At 37.5% G+C, this 24,347-nt stretch overlaps 1 protein-coding gene and 1 long non-coding RNA gene across 5 annotated transcripts in view; one reads left to right on the forward strand and one right to left on the reverse strand.

Annotated features, from left to right (window-relative positions):
- LOC138403567 (uncharacterized) overlaps positions 1–18,239 on the reverse strand; it is a 161,167-nt gene extending 142,928 nt beyond the window's left edge. The window contains exon 1 of the long non-coding RNA XR_011237827.1: positions 18,208–18,239. This is a non-coding gene — a long non-coding RNA (uncharacterized lncRNA). The remainder of the gene's footprint in view (positions 1–18,207) is intronic.
- The window catches only part of Nrx-1 (Neurexin 1), a 181,380-nt gene that overhangs the window by 53,111 nt on the left and 103,922 nt on the right, over positions 1–24,347 (forward strand). For all 4 annotated transcript variants that reach the window (XM_034977960.2, XM_034977961.2, XM_034977962.2 and 1 more), the window contains exon 4: positions 23,100–23,244. In XM_034977960.2, coding sequence (XP_034833851.2) covers positions 23,100–23,244 — 145 coding nt within the window. The remainder of the gene's footprint in view (positions 1–23,099; positions 23,245–24,347) is intronic.

Genomic DNA, 24,347 nt, shown 5'->3' on the forward strand with positions numbered 1-24,347 from the left:
GCCAAACTGACAATTGCTTCGTTCTCGAAGCAACAAAATAAAAACAAACAATTCGTAAAGTAAATTTTTAACAACATCAAAACATTTTTTTTTTTTTTTCAAACAACATGTCTGTGGCTTCCAACAAAATTTAAAAAAAACATTTTAAACATGTGTGTGACATACAAAATTACCACACAGTTTACTCTCAAAAATACAAGAAATATTTTTCTCGCCACAGCACATAAATGTTTCCAAACAAGATATCCTTTAACCCCATTGGTTTTAAACCAATATCAAAAAATATTTTTAACACCACTGGTATTAAAGCGATATTATAAAAATACTTTCAACACCGTTGGTTCCAACGTTTTAAAGTATCATCTACAAAATATCCTTCAACACCATTGGTTTTAAGGCAACATCGTAAACCATCATAAAATTGTCCCTTAACACCATTGGTTTTGATCCATATATCACTATACAATTTTTCCATTGATCGAACATTTGATCAAAGTTTTAAATAAATTCCAATAAAATATAGAGATGAATATTAAACAAAGAAAAATTGCAACTGAACAAATTGTAAATTTTCAGAATTTAAAATAATATGTTTCATAAAAAAGAACCATCAAAATGAAAAAGTTACAAAAATATTAATATTTCAAAATAAGTTAAATCATAAGAACTTTTTTTCAATTTCAAGTTAATAATTTTGCAAAAATAATAAAATACCATCGACTCTTACTCCTAAAGTACCAAAGTCAAAAACAAAGGGTAGGTATATAAAAGTAATTATATGTAAGATATATCAAAACAAAACTAACTACTATGTTAGAAGAAGTAAAAATAATCAAAGAGTAAACTTATCTAATTATCGTTATTTACTTTCAAAAATATTTTCTATTCAATCTCTTTTGTCTATCTGCAATCAGTCCTTGGACTATACAAAAACATTTGTTGCTTCCCACATCCAATGATGTGCCAACAACCTTCCTTTTTAAATAAATACCAAAACATTTTTCCACAATAAAATATAAAAATCCAAAAAGATCGTAAATAAAAACATAAAGGTAGGTATCAAAAACTAAAATGTCAAAAAATACCACAAAAATAATTTACATTAAAAAGATCGTCAAAGAAGTAATCAATATCAAAAATAGTTAAACACTTCAAACATCAAAAACGTCAAAAAATCAAAAGTATTATTCAAACAAAACAACAAAATACGGCATTAAAAAATATTAAACACAAGTGGGTAGTCAATAATCTCTAAATTCCAATATTCTAAATTTAAGTTTCAGGTTTAACCATAGTCCACCACGCTGGCCAAGTGTGGATTGGCAGCTCCATTACATCACATTACGTAACGGTGGGTATATATAAAAAAACAATGACATCAAACAATCAGTAGCTACTAGACTTAGCGGCATAGCAACAGGATAAGACATCAGCAGCCTAACCTATCCTTATATAAAAACTACAAAAATAAACTCCAACAAAATTTCTTAATTATTGTAGGTAGGTATCACAAATCTTTCATCTCTACGTTTCGCGAGTGAGAACTCCGATGCAAAGTCAATAGCAAATTTACAAAAATGGCCACGCTAATCGCGTTTCTGATCAATGAATCATCAATATTTAACGAATGATGCAATATGTATTTCTGTATTGTTCTTAATTTGAAACAAAATTACAACAAAAAAAAAATTTTTTTTTTTTCTTTTTTTTTTTTGGTTCTTTTTTTCCTTCTTTTCTCTCTGTCATTATGTAACACATAAATAAATTATATACATCTATTCGGCCAACCTGAAAAGTACTTCGTTCTCGAAGTACTTACATAGGAAATGCCTCAAGAACATAACTAAAAAAAAAAGTAAGATGACTCATCACTCGTAAAACAATATTCAATGATTCAATGTCAACATCACTATCATATAAATTACGAATATACGGCTAGACGTCAGACGTAAATTAAAATAGAACACAAATTAATCATCAGTAAATATTTACTGACAAACTTGCTTTAGTTTTTCACCGCTCGGTCAGTCTGACATTTAACCACATTTTATCGTATGATCATTTAATAAAAATTTCATACCAACTAACTACCTGCAAATTTTTAACATTAATTTACGTAATATCGATTTGTGTTACTAGCTGGGACATCATGCGATTAAACACCTTCAAACATTAATCTGAGTCATTGAAACAGAACATCTATACTGAATACAAAATTACCCGCAAAAATTTTATTTATTTAGTACCCACATCTTTTCTATAATACAATTAGTTTGTGTTACTACATTACGCAGAGTATTAATAGGTCCATGATTACACAATAAAACTTTTTAAGGCCTACCTGCCTGAAAAAAATAGTCTCGCAAAAACACTTTTTTTTTTCACTTTCACAACACTTTGAACAAAATAAGCTTCCATACCGATTTAGGGTATCCAGATTAAGGGTATCCAATGTCCATTGTGGTACCTCTCGTGGACGTCAGTCATCACAACGCCTGTTGTAACATCTTTGATGGCTTTTCACAAAGCCATCCGAAATGGCCGGTATTTCTGAAACTTGTACAAACTGCATTAGAAAAGGCACAATTCAGCCATATCGTATCCCACTTCTGATGCTAGATTAGCCTCAGAAGTATAGAGACAATAGAGTCAGGAATCACCTACTGAGAGCCTAAACCTTAGTTCGTTATCAAAAAGCTAGGGCGTGGTTGAAGGTAGAAAACAAAATAAAAGATTGTATAAGGAAATAAACTGTTTTATTCAGGGAAAAGTCCCTCCAAATCAAAGTTTATCTTTACCATTAATTATTGCTTTATCATTATATAATTTATTATTTCCTTTAAGAAAAATCTACCGCCAGTTCGAAAAAGCATATCTACCGAGAGAAAGAACTGGCAAGAAAAAACTCGGCGGTGTCTATTCACAATTATTGAAAAATAGATACAACTATGGTAGGTATTACCATAACATATCCAACCCACATAGGGTATAAGCATAAACTATTACAAAGGAATACCAGATGTATAACAAATTACACATTAACCAACACATAAAACAACATACATAGTATAACAATAGAAATATAAAATCAACAATATTCGTACCTGTAGGTATGTCACAGCTTCTTATTAAAAATAGGAAAATTAATGATGTCTACCGTCAAAGCAGAGCCATTTATAGCCCTTTGGCTACCCTTTCCATAAGTATAATGATACCATATAAAACTCAAATTCAATAAAGTCGACAATAGAGATTAAACTTTAGTTTTAAATTTATACACCTCAAAATTCCACATTATACTCTATTTAAATCTACAATTACTTTACTTCTAAAATATAATAAAATCAATTTCACCATGTAAGACCTTTGGATTAGCTGCTATATATTATCTGTTACGTCTGTAGTATTTTGTCTATCATTTTGACGTGCCTCTGTTTACAAATAAAATGTCAATGGTTTAGAATTAATTCTTAAGCAAAATCTAAAGAGTTTAGTAGCAATTTCAAGAAATAAATAGCAACTCTAACCATTTATCTTATAAATGCAAAACAAAAGCGGCAAGTGTCTCTATTAAAAAGTCCAATGTACTTTACTCAAGGGTCTGATTATGTTCATCTACTTGTTATAAATTTTCACCTATAACGAGCCAAAAACTTCAATTCAACATTGTGGCTAATTCCTTTGTACACAATCTCTAAACTAAACTAAAATATCACGTCTAAATCTATTGCTATCCCTTTCATAATGTTGCTTGCGGAAAAGGAAAGCACTAAATTTAGACCTGTTAATTTAGTTTAGTTTAGAGATTGTGTACTAGAGAATCGGCCCCAGTCAACATTCAAAAAGTTTTCTTGGCTCTTGTTTCCAATCTTACCAAAGACTCTCTTTTGCTCTCGACTTCTGTCTGTATGTTTAGATCAACCCGTATCTCGGGTTGTAGGTTTGACAGCCGCACTCAGAGTCGCTAATCGTTACTTAAGATTGAGTTAAAATAAGACAGATTTATGTGAGAGATATAGCTCTGTCTCGTTTCAACTAAACGTAAGTAACGATTAAGCGACTCTGAGTACGGCGGTATGTGCCTTTAAAATAATAATTGCACAGTTTGCCTAAAAATTGTAAAAGAAATCGTTTACCTATTGTTCGAAAAAAGTATTGGTACAAGTATAAGTATTTAGTACAATTATTACAAACTAGCTGATGCCCGCGACTTCGTCCGCCTGGATTTAGTTTTTTTTTAAATCCCGTGAGAACTCTTTAATTTTCCGGGATAAAAAGCCTATGTCACTTTCCAGGTCTTTATCTATACCCATACGAAAAATCACGTCAATCCGTTGCGACGTGATTGAAGGACAAACCAACAAACAAACACACTTTCGCATTTATAATAAGGGTACTGATGGATGCCAGTGGTTTTGCTGTGTTTGCCGCTAAATCAATGAGTCTGGTATTTTTCTATCGTATTTCTGGAAAATGTTGCTTCCAATTATCATGATTAATTGGAATTAACATTGCTCAGTATCTGGTTCCAGTTCCATTAATAATAACGATTATCTTATCTTTATCTTTTCGCTGGAATGTTTCGCCATTACATTAGCGCCATCTTTGTGATATTTTCCAGTGTAGAATATGTCCCGCAAATTGCTATTGCGCTGGAACCATGTCTCATTAACATCAAAATGACGTCAGCCGAAATAAAAATATTTCATCAGCTCGAAACATCAGTCTTGTGCTGACGATGGCGGCCACGCACATAAACAGTTTGCGGGACTTATACGAGTTGGTCCTTGTTTCATCTTATTTCACGGATTTTCACGATTTTTCTTCTTCTCATTATTTTATAGCGCTTTTTGAGAGCTTTCACAGTAGGTACTCTTAGTAGTTCTGTGTTTAATTTAGTACCTATTCAGGACGATAAATAGATCTCAATCTGCCAGCTTTCATCTAAGGAAGGAAAAGGTGACCGGCTGACTGATCTATCAACGCACAGCCTCCACTACTGGACAGATCCGCCTGAAAGGCGTGCAGCTAAGAAAGAGTTTTTGAAAATTCAAGAATTTTTGAAAATTTGTGTAGTTAGTCGACTCAGATGAAGTCGCTGGCATAAGGTAGTCGAATGATAATAAAACAAGATAGGTGCAAAATAGAAGTTAAGTAAATCGAAAATTCTTATCAAAAAATAAACTGCCCAAAAAATAAGAGTTTCATCCTCTGAACGAAATGAAACAGCTCATAAAAACCACTAAACGGTTTATTTTTCACTAAATCTTTTAACCACTAAGTCGCTCTGGGCGTGTTTCGAGAGTTTCCCGGGAGAACTCGCTATTTCTGTATTAATGACGCCATATTTTAGGGATACCGTCTTCTTCTGGGTAGTTTAATTGGACTTGGCGTAAAGATAAGCGACAGCGGATTTTCAGTTATGAAATTAATAGCTTCTTTAGGAAGACCGTAGAAGAACCCGAAGAAGGGTTGCGAAACTGAAGTGGCAATGGGCAAGGCACATAGTTTGTAAAACCGATAGACGTTGGGGTCCCAATGGCGATCTCGCACAGGAAGACTCCCCACTAGCTGGACGGACCACTTCTGACGAGTCACAGGGAGCCGCTGAATTCAGGTGGCGCAAGACCGTGGCGTGTGGAAGTTCCTACAAGAGACGTACGTCCAGCAGTGGATGTATGTCGGTTGATGATGATGATGACGTAGAAGAATCAGTGTACCAACCCAACAGGTTACGAAGCTGATGTCTGCGACTCGTTTGATGTCATCTGTCTACCTAGTGGGGGGTCTTCCAACGCTGCACTTACCGGAGCAAGGTTACCATTGTAGCACCTTGGGACCCCAACGTCTATCGGTTTTTCAATAACAACCTTAATTCGCTATAAGAATCCACCAAACGACCGGTATGTAATTTGCAGCACTGCCCGCTATATGTATTGCCCGTCCTCCTACTGCTAAAAAAGCAGGAAAAGCAAGCAATACCAACCACTACCACACAACACCTCACAAATCTTCTAAAACACACTCAACGTACGTTTTGAAGACACACTTTTTTTTGTACTAGTTGATGCCCGCGACTTCAACTATGCCTATGCAAAAAATTACGTCGATCCGTGGCTCCGTTGCGAGATGATTGAAAGACACAAATAAACCTACAAACCAACAATCAAACACACTTTATAATATTTTTTTAATGCATTTATAATAATAATTACTAGCTTATGCCTGCGACTTCTATTTATTTCTAGCTGTTTTTTGCTAAAATTTCTAACCCCTATTTTAGAGGCTGAATTTTCGAAAATCCTTTCTAAGATGATGTCAAAGTCATAATCTGCATGCCAAACAGCCCAATCCGTCTAGTAGTTTGGGCTGTGCGTTGATAGATCAGTCAGTCAGACCGTTACCTTTTATAATATTTACAGCCGTACTCAGAGTCGCTAATCGGTACTTAAGATTGAGTTAAAACGAGACAGATTTATGTGAGCGATATAGCTCTGTCTCGTTTTAATTAAACTTAAGCGACTCTGAGTACGGCTGTTAGAGTATTGATGCGGTCAGTAATCGCGACCGCTCATGGCTTGGACAGCTTCCTGTTTAACGCGGACTCAATTAAGATTCCTCTGCCGTTCCATCCCACTTTTATGAGGGCAATTTTGTCAAAATGGAAACTCGGTGTTGCTGCGACTCGCGCTGATTGGTTCCGTAACACGCCGAATTAAGATTATAATCTTATATTATTGCAACACAGAACGCTAGGAATGTTTGGAAAGTGTTTGTGTTTGAGTAAACATTCCGCAGTCTCATCCAAATCTAAAGTAACCATCAATATAAATGACAAGATATGCCCAAGCGAACAAAATTTTTCACGATTTTGGAACCAAATAAATCAGCGCCACCTCTTAGATAGGTACTAATGAGCGACCCGTTTGAAATCCAGACGTCACTGAGGTTGCACTGGTGCTAAAGCACCACTGAGTTGGAGCCAATTTGTTTATTCAATAGCCCTATCCATACGAAGTTATATATAAATCAATGCTTAGCACCTAGCACAAGCTTCACGCTTAATTGGAGGGAAAATGGGAATGTTACTCAAGGGCCTTGGATAATGTTCTTTAAAAAAAACCGGCCAAGTGCGAGTCAGGCTCGCACACTGAGGGTTCCGTACTACAGTCGTATTTTTTCGACATTTTGCACGATAATTCAAAAATTATGATGCATAAAAATAAATAAAAATCTATTTTAGAATGCACAAGTAAAGCCCTTTCATATGATACCCGACTTGATATAGTTATCTTACTTCGAATATTGAAAATACTAATTATTAGTTCATGACCACAATTTAATTTTTTTGTGTGATCTAACCCTAAATTCACGGTTTTCAGATTTTTCCCCTAAAGCCAGCTATAAGACCCACCTACCTGCCAAATTTCATAATTCTAGGTCAACGGGAAGTACCCTGTAGGTTTCTTGACAGACAGACAGACAGACAGACAACAAAGTGATCCTATAAGGGTTCCGTTTTTCCTTTTGAGGTACGGAACCCTAAAAAACTTTTCCATCGTACCAGGAGCGACGTCTTAACACACGTAGTGTATGTACGTGCCCTTAGCGTGACGTCATAGATGTCACTCAAAAGGGCGTAGACCTTTTACAAGCGCAGTGCACTCCTCAGGAAAGGTTGTTTTTCGAAATAACGGGATGACACGAGCTTTGAGTTTTGAATTTACCGACAGCAAAAATGTCTTTTAACTTTATGAGTTGCGCTTTTTTCTGTTCCTTACTTGTAAGGTGACTGACTGACTGATCTATCAACGAAGAGTTCAAACTACTGCACGGATCGGGTTGAAATTTTGCATGCAGATAGCCATTATGACGAAGACATCCGCTAAGAAAGGATTTTTGAAAATTCAACTCCTACGGAGGTGAAATAGGGGTTTGAAATTTGTGTAGTCCATGCGGATAAAGTCGCGGGAATAAGCTAGTATACGTTTAAAAGGAAAAGGTAACTGACTGACTGATCTATTAACGCAGCTCCAACTACTGGACGGATCGGGCTGAAATTTGGCATGCAGACAGTTATTATGACGTAGACATCCGCTAAGAAAGGATTTTTGAAACGACCACTACACGCAGACTAGGTACCTAGTACCTACATGTTTTAAACTGTACACAGACACAACACACACACACAGAGACACACACACACCCACACACCACAATAAGCTAGTTTATAAATAAATGACATTACCTTATTAAATTTTGAAATAAATATTCTTTACAAAGGACTTGTAATAAATTGTAGAGTGCTAATACAAAATTCTATTACATTTGGAAATATTATTACACTGGAATCGGACTTTTGAATTAGTATTCCATTGTAGTGGCTGCTCCATCGATTTCGCTGTTCGCTTCAAGACACCTACAAAGAGTTGTACAATTTCATTTATTAAATTCTATCTGCTAGATGATTTTATTTTATTTTAGTAATTCCATAGAACTGTTGTCCAAGTAGTTAGCTTATCATTGATAGTTTGGACTACACAAATTTCAAACACCTATTTCACCCCCTTAGGGGTTGAATTTTCAAAAAGCCTTTCTTAGCGGATGCCTACGTCATAATAGCTATCTGCATGCCAAATTTCAACCCGACCTGTCCAGTAGTTTGAGCTGTGCGTTGATAGATCAGTCAGTCAGTCAGTCACCTTTTCCTTTTATATATTTAGAAGATTGCGGAACCATTTTTTTATTTGATTCGATTTTTTTAATTTTCCAGGAAAAAAAAAATAGCTCATGTCCGTCTATCTTGCAAGCTATCTCTGTATAAAAATTCGACAATACCTATCAGTTAAATGGATTGTAACAGATAGACAGAAATATACTTTGAGATATGAATAGTACGGAAGTTTTAGCTACGTAGTAATTTTAACCTATTTTTCCTCTTTTCTATAAGCTTTTATAGTTCCAAAACGATACAGCAATTCACTGCCTTTTGTCCCATTGTCAATATACCACTATCAAGTATCAATAAACAACAGATATGGCGCTGCTATAATATATTATGGGTTGCCCGTATGACCTACATCCGGAGGCCAGTGTTGGAAAACTCGTGATATACTATATAATGATATAATATTTTCTCCTAACTTATTTTTATCTATCTATTTTTGCGCTTCGGTTTATAACTATGGAGCGAGCTATGTTGGGTAGCACTCTCAGGGATAAAATCCGGAACGAGGAAATTCGTAGAAGAACAAAAGCGACCGACATAGCTCAAAGGATTAGCGGGCTAAAGTGGCAATGGGCGGGTCATGTCTGTCGCAGAACCGACGGCCGATGGGGCAGACGTGTTCTGGAGTGGAGACCGCGTACAGGTAAGCGCAGTGTGGGACGACCCCCAGCACGCTGGACCGATGACCTGAAGAAGGTGGTGAGGAGCGGATGGATGAGGAAGGCGGAGGTCCGTGTTTGGTGGCGCGCTCTTGGAAAGGCCTATGTTCAGCAGTGGACGCAAACAGGCTGATGGATTGGATTGGATTGGATTGGTTTATAACGCTCTTCCAGCGTATGTGTTTCCTGCCACGTATAACTTAAGTGAAAAAGCATCTTGTAGGCAAGCGCGCTCCAACTTGACCTCGTCATTGCTTTCCTCAACGTTGTTACCGCAAATGAAATCATAATACGAGTGAAAACCCAAAGTAGTACCTAGTAAAAGCTCATATAAATACCAATTTTCATGGATACAACTATAAAAATGACGGACTATCATACCAACTTGCATTCCCTATTTAACGCCTTTGAGGGGTGGAATAACGGAAAGGGATCAGGACCCTCAGCAATGTGAAATTAAATGCAGAGAGAGAGAGCTAAGTCTATTCAAATGCAAGTTTAACACATTATGGGTGAGACTGCAGTCAAAGATAAAATAAAAGCAATATGAGAAATATTCATGATTTATCGCTCACGTTGCGACTTGAACCTAAACACCGAAATAAAACGGCAAGCTGCAAGGCGGGGGATGTCGCTTAAGAAAATCTATAGTTTATCCGAACGACTGCGTTAGCGATACTCGATGATTTATGTGTTTTATGTTGCCCGTATTTTAAACGCTGGGTAAACTATTTCGTTATTGATGTTATTGATGTTTCGCATTTGTCATAGCGTCGCTTTTTTGTTATGTTTGTGGCTTTAGGGACTCTTTTATCGGTTTAATCGAGTAAATTTTTCATTATCGATTAGATTTCTAAAATCCCTTAATGTTTTATTTGCTTTATCTTTCTTAATAAGATACCTACATCAAGAAAGAAAGAAGGACAGAGCGCATAAATGCCCCGACTCAGATGTACTACTTGTCCCGCAGCGTGCATGTCTGCCTCATTACAGACATTCTAGAGTCTAGAATCTAGACCAATCCACGCTGTCTAGACATTACGTCGCTGAGATTACGGGTTTAGTGAGACCGAGGAGCCGAGTAAATGGGTCGTAAGGTTTATTTCTAATGAAAGCTTGGATAGAGTTGGTATATTTAGGTGTAGTTTCCGAAACTATTTACAGAGCCTCAATAGCTCAACCGGTAACTGGTATTGTCGTATCTACTCCTAGCACAAGCCTGACGCTTAGTTGGAGAGGAAAGGGGAATATTAGTCATTTAACATGGCTAATAATCTTTAAAAAAAAATACAACCTTAAGAGGGCGCAGTTCGGTGCTTTCTTCATACAAACGTAGAAGGGTGATTACTACATTATTTGATGTTGTACGCTCAAAGCTTAGCGCTGTATCGGTTTGCATTGCCATTATCTAGGTTCATTGATTTATAAAACATTGAAAAAATATTGATTTTAAAGTAACGTGCCTCGAAATATTTCTATTTTCTAGTAAATAAATATGAGTGTGAAAATTCTAAAACAATTTAACTTTAGACAAGTTTATTTATTTATAACTTAAAATATATTCACTTTGCAAACATACTTACATTTAATATTTATTTCTCAAAAACACTTTTCCTAAGCCGTTTTCGCGCGCTTGATTTCGGTGAAAATCATCTTTCTCAAATTTCAACTCCCTACCTATTACTGTTCACGAGATACAACCCGCTGTCAGACAGACAGACGGCCAGCGGTGGTGCCAACAGACTCTTCGGATGCGGAACTCTAAATAGATAAAGTTATTGCAAAAAAAGCTTGCAGTTAGTAGTTGTAAGTTTCATAGCAACTGTTTTCCTAGCGAGTGGCGGGCGCGCTGCGCGCTGCGATCGTAAATACCGGATTTTCACAGCTCGCATGCATGCATCACCGGCACCCGTGAAACCTCATGCAAATTGTGCAGCCTATATTTTGTTCAACCAGAATTTGCATTACAGTGCCGTGCTTCATCATCATCATCAGCCTGTGGACGTCCACTGTTGGATATAGGCCTTCCCTAAAGAGCGCCACCACACCCGGTCCTCAGCCTTCCTCATCCAGCCACTTCCCGCCAGCCTCTTTATATCGTCGGTCCATCGTGCTGGAGGGCGTCCCACACTACGCTTGCTTAAACGCGGTCTCCACTCAAGGAGTTTCCGGCTCCAACGGCCTTCGCCTCTACGACAGGCATGACCTGCCCACTGCCACTTCAGTTTGCTAATAGTTTGGGCTATGTCAGTGACCTTGGTTCTCCTGCGGATCTCCTCATTTCGGATCTTGTCCCTCAAGGAAACTCCTAACATAGCCCTCTCCATAGCTCGCTTAGCGACTTTGAGTTTGTGGACAAGGCGGTTTGTTAGTGTCCACGTTTCAGCACCATAGATGAGGACGGGAAGAACACACTGGTTAAAGACTTTCGTCTTGAGGCACTGAGGAATTGACGATGAGAAGACTTGACTCAATTTCCCAAAAGCTGCCCAACCTACCGTGCCGTGCCGTGCTTACAGTTTATTAATTTCGGACCGATTAAAATTTTCAAAATACAATCTCGATGGCAGTATCAAACTCAAATTGGATTGCCCTATTGAGACTAATTGAAGTCCGTGCCTTGCCCTGTTGAAGTCTTTGTTTCATAAATGAAATGAAATGAAATGAAAATCTTTTTTATTCGTATAAACTTTTACAAGTGCTTACGAATAGTCGGATGCATCTACCACTGGTTCGGAATGCCTTTCCTGCCGAGAAGAACCAGCAAGAAACTCGGCGGTTGCTCTTTTCAAATATTTAATATAGGTACAAGATTATGCCATGTATAGAATAGTATTTGCAGTCTTGTGCGTTGCCGGAACGAGCTGCAGGTCAAATCCACGCTCTTTTATCATTTAGATAATCTTCAATTGTGTAATATGCTTTTTTCAGGAGCATATTTTTAATAAATTTTTTAAACTTGTGCAAAGGTAAGTCCAAAGTAGTTTGAGGGATTTTATTATAAAAGGTAATACCCATACCCACAAATGACTTTTGGACTTTCCTGAGGCGGAAGGCAGGAGTCTAGATGATTCTAAGACAATGGAATAATTTCTACAATCTCCACAATTGAAATACCTACTTCAAACAAAACACTTCCATGTGGGGGCAATAAAAGCGTAGAGATGAAAAGAAACATTCGAGAATAAGAAAAACAAGGAAAAAATATAATTTTGTTCAAACTTTGTAAAGTGATTTAAGGATACCTTTCATTACGAATGCGAATAATAAATTAGTGAGAAAAAGTTTTAATTAAAAAATCTTCGTAGGTAAGTAGGTAGGTACCACAGATACTTACGCTTCAAAATATAAGATGTACTTCAATGTATTTACCTAATCTTCAATGTACTTCAATGTAATTTTAAAGGTATGATTCCGAAACACGCTACACGCAGCAGCGCTGCCGCAACAGTGCTGCCACCAGCTGTCACAGTCCTGTCGCGGCACTACTGGTCCCCATACAATCTATAAGCTTATATGACATTACATTCCGAGCTAGACAGCAATGTCGCGGAAAAATTCGCACCTTTAGGGGGGGTCGAAGATTGCATGAAAGTCCTATGTTTTTGGAGTTAGAGCCGTGAAAATCGACATTTAGGTTATTAGTTTTTAATAATAAAAATCTGTATACTTCAATTTGGGAAATTCCCCCCTTAAGTGTGGTAAAATAGGGGGCCAAATGTTTTTATAGAAAAGTTTTAACAATTATTATTTTTAGTTGAAATTTGAAATGTAGGCTATTTCTAGGGGGTAGGTATCAGATAAGAAAGGATCTAACTAAATTCCCCCCCTAAGGGAGTAAAATGGGGGTGGAAGGGTTATATGAAAATCCTATGTTTTTGAAGTTACAGATATGAAAATTGGCATTTAGGTATTCTGGGTTCCGTGTCTTAAGGTGAGACTGAGTGAGTAGCCTTTTGCAGCGGGAAAATTTCAGATCTCATGAGAAACCAGTACGCGGACGAAGTCGCGGGCATCTATTAGTGTCATATAAGCTTATAGAGATTGTATGGGGACCAGTAGTGCCGCGACAGCACTGTTGCGGCAGCGCTGCTGCATGCAGCGTGCTTCGGAATCATACCTTAAGAAGAAATTACTTAACAAGTGCTCTCAGTTCTCCCCGGGGGGACACACAATTCAATTACCTCGAACGGATATGTCCCGGATGTCATTTTGGCATGCTTTTACTTCCGCCTTCTGGTTTCTGTTACCTAGGTATTTTGTGACCCTCATAACATAATATTGCTGAGTTAGAGTGATAATTGTTTCAAATACAAATACAAATTATTTATTTGCTGATTGTAGGTACATTTATAAGTTGTCAATTACAATTTTTGTTTCGAGCTACAATCTACCATACTATGGTGTGCAAATTTGAATAGGTACACAAATAGAATTATTAATAGGAATCCTTACTACAACAATAGGCAACACAACAATTATTTATTAATACAATAGCTCAAATATCTCATTATTAACATATTATTCATTATAATTAATCAATTATTATTATTTTGCATTTAAAAAAAAAAAAGTTTCATATTAAGTAAGTCATAAAATTATTATAATCTAATTAATGGCAAAAGGGCAGTTTCAAGTATTTCTATTATGTCCGAATAAGTACATACTAAAAAAAAAAAGTTATATGTCAAATAAGTTAGTAAAAAAAAATGTTTTGTTTCTTACTGGTTCTTCTCGGCTGGAAAGGCATTTCAAGCTGTGGTAGATTCACTTGACGATTCATACGTGGTCATGAGTTTGTTGTGGGCTCTTCTCAGACCTGGGCGCGTTTGGAACCCTCGTAGCTTTAGTTTTAAGTTTGCGTAATAATTATCACCACTATATCTTAGAAATCCAACATCTGACCTTCAAAAAGAGTTATAAATTACCTATTTTTAACCGACTTCAAAAAAAGGAGGAGGTTCATATAATATAATCAGTACCCTTATTATAAATACGAAAGTGTGTTTGTTCGTTGGTTTGTCCTTCAATCACGTCGCAACGGTGCAATGGATTGACGTGATTTTTTGCATGGGTATATATATTTAATCTCTTTATAAAGTATCTATACTTGGCCAGCGTGGGCAATGCCTAAGCTCTTCTACTCCTGGGAAGAGAATCGTGCTTGGTAGTGGGTCAGCAATGGCTTGAGATGATGATGATCATGATCATGATGATGATGATGATGATGATGATGATGATGATGATGATGATGATGATGATGATGATGATGATGATGATGATGATGATGACTTCTACGTTAATTCATGTGACGTAACTTCATGTCGTTGTATAGTAGGTGTAAACCGAGCTGCCGAATGGCGTGAGAAACTTTGTATCCAATTCCTTTGAACTGCAACACACGGCGACCACAGCTTCCGCGCTATCTGGAAAGTACGGTTGGCAAATTAATTAGGAAACTAAAATTAATGTGATAATTTGTTTTGTAAGTAACGGAAATTTGTTTGCTCCACGGAGTAGAAAATTTCTGTTCTAGCTGTGGTTTGCTCTTAGTTTTCCTAGTTTATCTATCAACTAGCTGATGCCCGCGACTTCGTCCGCGTCAATTAGGTTTTTTAAAAATCCCGTGGGAACTCTTTTATTTTCCGGGATAAAAAGTAGCCTATGTCACTCTGCAGGTCTTTATCTATACCCATACAAAAAATCACGTCAATCCGTTGCACCGTTGCGGCGTGATTGAAGGACAAACCAACAAACCAACAAACCAACAAACCAATAAACCAACAAACAAACACACTTTCGCATTTATAATAAGGGTACTGATTAAGTATTGGTTGGGTAGTATGGATGGATAGATTAGGTGGAGGAACTTTTTAGGGTTCCGTACCTCAAAAGGAAAAACGGAACCCTTATAGCATCACTTTGTTGTCTGTCTGTCTGTCAAGAAACCTATAGGGTACTTCCCGTTGACCTAGAATCACGAAATTTGTCAGTGTAGGTAGGTATTATAGCACACATAAGAGGAAAAATTGTGAATATGAGGTTACATCACAGAAAAATTAAAATGTGTCCATGAACAAATAATTAGTTTTTTCAACCTTCAAAGTAAGATCAATATACCAAGTGGGGTATCATTTGAAAGGCCTATACATTCTAAAACAGATTTTTATTTGTTTTTAAGCATTGTAGTTTTTGATTTATTGTGCAAAATGTCGAAAAAATACGACTGCAGTACCTACGGAACCCTCGGTGCGCAAGTCTGATTCGCACTTGGCCGGCTTTTACACCTGAAGGTGTTTTAGTATCCAAGATGGGCGAGATCCATACTAAAATGAGAGGCTATGGCGGCGTATCAAATCTCTTCAGTATTTCCAGTAAAAAAAACTTTGTCATATTGCGTTCTCTCATAACTTCATGACGTATTTTACTGTTAGCGATAAAATGGCAACAATGGTTTTTATAGGTTCATTAAAATGCCTAACTTTATTTCGGCGTGCTTGTGGCATGCTTTATTTGACTCCATAAATAACCCGTCGGTTTTTATGTCAAAAACGTCTGCGGGTTATCGCGGTACTGAAACGATTGATTTTGACCTAGGTATAATGCACAAATACCTATTTTTAGGGTTCCGTATCTCAAAAGGAAAAACGGAACCCTTATAGGATCACTTTGTTGTCTGCCTGTCTGTCAAGAAACCTAAGGGTACTTCCCATTGACCTAGAATCATGAAATTTGGCAGGTAGGTAGATCTTATAGCTGGCATTTGTCAAAAAATCTGAAAACCGTGAATTTAGGGTTAGATCACACAAAAAAAATTAAATTGTGGTCATGAACTAATGATTAGTATTTTCAATTTTCGAAGTAAGATAACTATATAGTTTTTTAATTATCGTGCAAAATGTTGAAAAAATACGAGTGTAGTACGGAACCCTCGTTGCGCGAGTCTGACTCGCACTTGGCCGGTTTTTTTAATAAACCCTCTTGTACATCACTCAATTTTTTTATTATTATTAATATTATATAGTTAATATAATATTATTGTAGGAACAGGCCATAGAAGCAAGAGAGCTACAAGTGGAAAATGCGCATAATTTGCCAATTAATTTAATTCTTTTTTGTTAACAGTACATCCATATTTTATAGTAGGTGTTTGCGCTTAGTTGGAACCACTTGCACTAATTAAATTGTTGCAACAGAGGGATCCCGCCGGATAACTTCTTAAGATAACGCTGCATTGAGATCCGCTCCGATGAGACTATAGAGATAGTCTCCTTTGAGACTAGCGATCTGTACAAAATAAAATTAAATTGTTCGAAGTTAATCTATATTATAAATACAAGATAAAGTTTAGAACTAAATCCCGACTCTATAGGTATACTAGAAGATTACTCTTAATAAACGCTGAAATATACTAAAACTAGCTGATGCTCGCAATTTCGTTCGCGTGGATTACACAAATTTCAAACCCTTATTTCACCCCCCTAGGGGTTAAACAAAAATCCTTTCTTAGCGGATGCTTAAGTCATAATAGCTGACTGACTGATCTATCAACGCACAGCTCAAACTACTGGATGGATCGGGCTGAAATTTGGCATGCAGATAGCTATTATGACGTGGAAATCCACTAAGAAAGGATTTTTGAAAATTCAACCCCTAAGGGGATGAAATTGGGGTTTGGAACTTGTGTAGTCCACGCGGACGAATAGTCGCGACCATAAGCTAGTATTGTATAAAACGGATACCTACCACGATTAATTACTAATCCTACGTCATAATACCTATCTGCATGCCAAATTTCAGCCCGATCCGTCCAGTAGTTTGAGCTGTGCGTTGATAGATCAGTCAGTCAGTCAGTCAGTCAGTCAGACACCTTTTCCTTTTATATATTTAGACAATAGGTAAGTATGTGTGAAAAGTCTGCTAATTCGCACTTGGCTAGCGAGGCGGATTATGACCTTAAAAAGCCTTCTCATTCTGAAAGGAGCATTAAGATCATTATAATGATCAACCCATCGCAGGCTCACTGCAGAGCACGGGTCTCCTCTCAGAGACAAGGGTTTTGGCCATAGTCTACCACGCTGGCTTAGGACATTCGCCTTCTGATCGGAGGTCGGGGGTTCGATCCAGGGCACCTTTAACTTTTTGGAGTTACGTGCGTTTTTAAGTAATTAAAATATCACTTGCTTTAACGGTGAAGGAAAACATCGTGAGGAAACCTGCATGCCTGAGAGTTCTCCATAATGTTCTCAAAGGTGTGTGAAGTCTGCCAATCGGCACTTGGCCAGCGTGGTAGACTATAATGACCAAAACCCTTCTCACTCTGAGAGGAGACCCGTGCTCTGTAGTGAGCCGGCGATGGGTTATTCATGATGATGATGATGACACATAACATAGCATAACGATACATACATACATACATATTATTTCTGCCCGCTTATACATGTTCACTTCATAAAACGTCTATTCGAAAATCGCTCTGCATTTTCAAAGCGCGATGAAAAGGTGTAGATCTTATATTTTTTCCTCGGTCGTAAAAAATTCTAAATATTTATATGCAAATGTCGACCCTTAACGTATTACCGCGTCCCCGAAGATGTGCCCCTAATCTAAGTTGGTGAAAGAAAATTTAGAACGGGGCTGGAAGTAGGGTGACCATATTATTACGAGTATTTTCTTTTAATCAGTACACATATTATAAATGTGAAAGTGTGTTTGTTTGTTGGTTTGTTGGTTTATTGGTTTATTGGTTTGTTGGTTTGTCCTTTAATCACGTCGCAACAGAGTAACGGATCAACGTGGTTTTTTGCATGGGTTAAAGACCTGGAGAGTGACATAGGCTACTTTTTATCCCGAGAAATCAAAGAGTTCCCACGGGATTTAAAAAAATCTAAATCCATGCGTACGAAGTCCCGAGCATCAGCTGGTTCAAAATACACGCTGAAATTGTATTGGTTGTTTTCCCTAAGCCTAATAATTTTTTCGTGGTAATATACCACGACAAAATTAACAATCTATTTATAAATATAAAGAATTATAAGAGTCAAAAATGTCAAGTTTGCAATCGAGAAAAACAAAAATCGAATGAGACCTCGAACCAATAGAAGTACCGCGTGCGTGCAACAAAAACATTTTTACTTTTAAAGTTTAACTAAAAATTTCGATAGTACTACTTAGGACAAATTGTTCTGCCGTGGGAAGACAACCACTTAAATTTCAGCGTGTATATGTCGGGAATACTGCATTCAGAACACGATAATGATAATGATGATGATGATGAAACGAATAAGTCATGACTACAAGATTTAGATTAACCGAGCCTTCGTGGGCGCACTAACAATACTCTCGCACAACGAGAGACAACACAGACTACCCTCAACAATAACTATAACAACCATCACTTACTATGAGTCATGACACCAATGTCTCCAATGAGACAAGACAACACTTATTAACCCTACCTAAGTCCATACCTAGATCAGCTCCTCCGTCCCCAAACCGATGCCTGACCAACCAATACCTAACTATTACAACATCAACTAGTCCAACCAACAGGAACCTCATTAGGCAACAACAAAAACAATAATAAGACCAACAGTACGACACACACAGTGTCTACTGAGAAGTATTCTACCGGTAAGTAGTCTACCAGTAAAATCGTGACGCCAAGCGATTTAGCGTTCCGGTACAATGCCGTGTAGAAACTAAAGGGGTGATTTAATAAGAACTGCCATACCTCTTCCAGGTTAGCCCACTTCCATCTTAGACTGCATCATCACTTACCACCAGGTGAGATTGCAGTCAAGGGCCAACTTGTACCTGAATCCTAATAATATTATAAAATGTGAAAGTGTGTGTGTGTAAGTATGTTTGGGTGTTTGTTACTCAATGACGCAAAAACCGCTGAACGGATTTGGATGAAATTTAGAATGGAGATATGTTATACCCAGCTGCGCGATTGCGGGAGAATGACAGCTACAATGTCACGATCGCAATCATCTCCACTATTGGCTATAATGAATTGTTGCACCAAGAATCGCACAAATTCAGCCAATCAGAACAATTGCGATTGTAATAATGATTGAAGCAGGTTTTAGACAATCGCTGGATTAACACATAGGCTACTTTTTATCTCTGAAAATCAAAAAGTTCCCGTGGGATTTTAAAAAAAATGAAAATCCACGCGGACGAAGTCGCGGGCATCAGCTAGTAAATAAATAAAACACAAACTTGAGTGAATGGGTTTCGTGTAAGTGGAGGTCACAGCAAAGTCCCAGAATATTTATAATCACTCACGACTGACGAAATTGGTCTGAAATAGTTTTTGTACTGCGGCCACGGTCAATGGCACTTTATACTGAAATTTCACTGAAACTACTTTCGACCTTCGCCTTCAAAAGCTTTGAATTAATTTCGTCATTCGTCATTCAAAGGTTAGAGTAGGCAAATATAACTTTTTTGTTTCAAATGTCAGAACTAAAATGGGCCTTCAATCAAAAGTATAATACTTTTGATGGGGACTTATTTTGTAACGACTGTCCAAAAAAAGTGTAATATTTTCAGGGTTCATGTATGTGAGCTTTTTTATTCCACCTGTACAGATTTGAATGCATTGGGTATCCGACTTCCCGAATAGGAGGCGGACGTCTTAGCCACTATTGTCTATTTTTTAATCCCAGAGACCAAAATGACAGCTAGAAATGTCAAACTTAAAAATAATGATAATGGCCCCGATTCTCTAGTCTCTCTCTAAACTAAATTTAGAGTATCTGCATCCTTTTCTTTTTACTAATGCTAAAAAAGGAACATGACTTTCACATTTAAAGACTCTAAATTTTAGTGCACAATACAAATTTAAACAGTAGGTTCGCGAGTGCGTGCTAAAATCACGGGTTTTACCATCTAAAAATTAAAAATGTCAAACTGCTTCTGTCCTTTTCATATTACAATAGTAAGAAGAGGGTGCGAATACTCTAAAATTAGGTTGTGCTTAGAATCGGTGCCAATGTGGCTAATTCCATTGTACACAATCTCTAAACTAAACTAAAATGGCACGTCTAAATCTATTACTATCCCTTTCATAATGTTGCTTGTGGAAAAGGATAGCACTAGATTTAGACCTGTTAGTTTAGTTTAGTTTAGAGATTGTGTACAAGAGAATCGGCCCCAATATCAGCTTAGCAAAAATAGTGTGGTCCTTATGGCTCCGGTTCAGATTAAAATCGTTAACAAAATAATATTTCGTGCCGAAAAAATAAACATTCAAAATGTGTAATTACGAGATTAAAAAGTAGCACTAATCACATATTATTTAAAAGAATTAAGGAATAATAAATACAAAAATAATAATTCGCCTAAGGAATTTTTTAATAGCATGTAAAACTCATAAATTGTGAATCAGCCCATATCTACCTACTTATTTAATTTGAATTGGAATTATTTGCAACACATTTTGTTGTCTCATCTCACACGTCTCACAAGAAAACCTATAAATATTTTATTGGTAAGCATCGATTGCAACGCATCACTATTAAAGAGCCGGAAAAAACAGGCCATACCCGAAACTGCCATTTTATAATAAAATCCCGCAAACTATTTTGGACTTACCTTTGCACAAGTTTAAAAAATCTATTAAAAATATGCTCCTGAAAAAAGCATATTACACAATTGAAGATTATCTAAATGATAAAAGAGCGTGGATTTGACCTGCTCGTTCCAGCAACGCACAAGACTGCAAATACTATTTTATACATGGCATAATCTTGTACCTATATCAAATATTTGAAAAGAGCAACCGCCGAGTTTCTTGCTGGTTCTTCTCGGTAGGAAAGGCATTCCGAACCAGTGGTAGATGCATCCGACCATTCGTAAGTACTTGTAAAAGTTTATACGAATAAAAAAGATTTTTATTTTTTTATTTTAAACATCATTTTGGTCTCCGGGATTAAAAAATAGACTTTTAAAAGCCTTATGCTCACCCTATTATGTCTCGACTCAAATATATTGGTCTGTCAACACTTGATAGGAACGAAAAGGAGGGAAGACTAATGGCGTCCTTGTCATCCTAGATGGATCGTGGCGCAGCAAGGCGCTTGTAAAACTGCAATGTTTACGGCCACTTTATTCCTCTATTCATAATAAATTGGTTCTGTATATCTCGCTGTCATATTAGGATTGTTTCTAAGATTTATGAGGTTGCCTCACCTATTAATATTAGCTGATACCTACGTGTGTGCATTTTCAGAATATATTGTGGGGTTATTTTAGTTCAATGAACCAAACGATTCATCATCATCATCATGATCAACCCATCACCGGCTCACTACAGAGCGCGGGTCTCCTCTCAGAGTGAGAAGGGTTTTTGGCCATAGTCTACTACGGCCAAAAACCCTTCTCACTCTGAGTGACCAAACTACTACTATGGCCAAAAACCCTTCTCACTTCGCGCTCTGTAGTGAGCCGGTGATGGGTTGATCATGATTGATGTACCAATTGGCTGGCACATCAATGCGCCCACGTTTTCTGATCACGCTGGCCATGTGCAGATTGGTAGACTTCACACACCTTTGAGAACATTATGGAGAACTCTCAGGCATGCAGGTTTCCTCACGATGTTTTCCTTCACCGTTAAAGCAAGTGATATTTAATTAATTAAAACGCACATAACTCCGAAAAGTTAGAGGTGCGTGCCCGGGATCGAACCCCCGACCTCAGATTAGAAAGCGGACGTCCTAACCACTAGGCTACCACTGCTCATACCTGCTGCTCAACCAAACGATTAATTTGCTATAATCCACTGAAACAAGTCGAATCTGTATGGTGCAACATCCAGCATGCGACATGCATGTTACACCATACAGATTCGACTTGTTTCAGCGGATTATAATCCGCTGAAACAAACTAGCTGATGCCCGCGACTTCGTCCGCGTGGAATTAGGTTTTTAAAAATCCCTTGGGAACTCTTTTATTTTCCGGGATAAAAAGTATCCTATGTCACTCTTCAGGTCTTTATCTATAGGTACCTACCCCTGCAAAAAATCAAGTCGATCCATTGCACCGTTGCGACGTGATTGAAGGACAAACCAACAAACCAACAAACAAACACACTTTCGCATTTATAATAAGGGTACTGATTAAGCTTTTGATTTCATTGTATATCATGGATATTTAACTAATTAATTAAATATCACTTGCTTTACCGGTGAAGTAAAACATCGTGAGGAAACCTGCATGCCTGAGAGTTCTCCATAATGTTCTCAAAGGTGTGTGACGTCTACCAATCCGCACATGGCCAGCGTGGTAGACTATGGCCAAAACCCTTCTCAGTCTGAGAAGAGACCCGTGCTCTGTAGTGAGCCGGCGATGGGTTGATCATGATGATGATGAATCGTTTGGTTCATTGAACTAAAATAACCCCGCAATATATTCTGAAAATGCACACACGTATCAGCTAATATTAATAGGTGAGGCAACCTCATAAATCTTAGAAACAATCCTAATATGACAGCGAGATATACAGAACCAATTTATTATGGATAGAGGAATAAAGTGGCCGTAAACATTGCAGTTTTACAAGCGCCTTGCTGCGCCACGATCCATTTAGGATGACAAGGACGCCATTAGTCTTCCCTCCTTTTCGTTCCTATCAAGTGTTGACAGACCAATATATTAGAGAAGTAACGCCTGCTTCTATACAACAAGTGTTTTGTTACCAGGTACAACTCAAAATTGACTACACTAGCGCTACCGTCAGTCATCTTCGAGCCCAAGTTCAAGGGGGCCGTCCGAAACCTGGTGTACTCCGACCTGCCTGGACAGCCGCCGCGGAGACAGGAGCTACGGCATTCCAGGGACTTGAAGGTCAGTTCATAATATATATAGGCTCGTCAGCACCAGAAGTATGTTATTATGATCGAGATTGAAGACTAAACCACTAAAAGTAACCTTAGGTAATGGTTAACCGGATACGTCAGGATTACAACCTTTAGATTAACCGAGCCTTCGTGGGCATACTAACATCATTCTTGCACACTACGAGAGATATCACAGACTACCCTCAACTATTAACCTACCGTCAATAATGAGTCATGATAACAACGTCTCTTATGCGACTAGACATCGCTAACTAACACTAGCTAAGTCCCTACCTAGCGACCGGCTCCAACCATCCCCATACCGGCCCCAGACCAACCAGCTAACCTCGCACACCACACTTAGTTCAATTAACCTCAACTACAACAATCACGTTTGTCTAATACAAATTGGAACGATACAAGAAGGACTTACCGATACACAGCTAGTGAACACACACTACACAGTCACACACACTTTCACAGCACCTCTCACAACCTAGTACTGTAACCTTACGTCTTAAACCACATTAGGTCACAACAACAATTATAATAACTTAGAGTACGACACACATAGTGTCTACTGAGAAGTGCCATCGGCAAGAGCCACACGAATAATGTCCCGTGACACACTGCGCATCCGCATTTATAATCTCACAATGACGGTGGGGCGATGACGTAATGTTCAATGACCAAAGTGTTTACAATTAAATGGCAGCGCGCCTGCATATATTTTTCGTACCACTTGCTCAAAAAAGTGACATTGGACGTACGGACGGATCGGCCTGAAAGGCATGAAGATAGCTTGTTTATTTGAATAAGACAACTTGTACAATAAAAAGGTACGAAAGTATATTCCAAAAGCTTATTCTAGATTCATGTAAAAAAGGTTATATTTTTTTACAAATCACACAAAAATCAAAGTGAGACCACAGGACACAGACTCTCAAACATTTTTTTTTTTAACTTGATAAAACCGTACAACCGAAGACTCTGAGTTCAAGCTTTTTAATTTAACACAGACTTAAATATCATTCATCTAGATCATAGAAATATAGATAACAATTGGTTTATTTATCAGTTAAACCACCGAAAGTTTGTAAAATAGTCTTC

The sequence above is a fragment of the Maniola hyperantus genome, chromosome 18 (assembly GCF_902806685.2).
Source record: "Maniola hyperantus chromosome 18, iAphHyp1.2, whole genome shotgun sequence".
Taxonomy (NCBI): domain Eukaryota; kingdom Metazoa; phylum Arthropoda; class Insecta; order Lepidoptera; family Nymphalidae; genus Maniola; species Maniola hyperantus.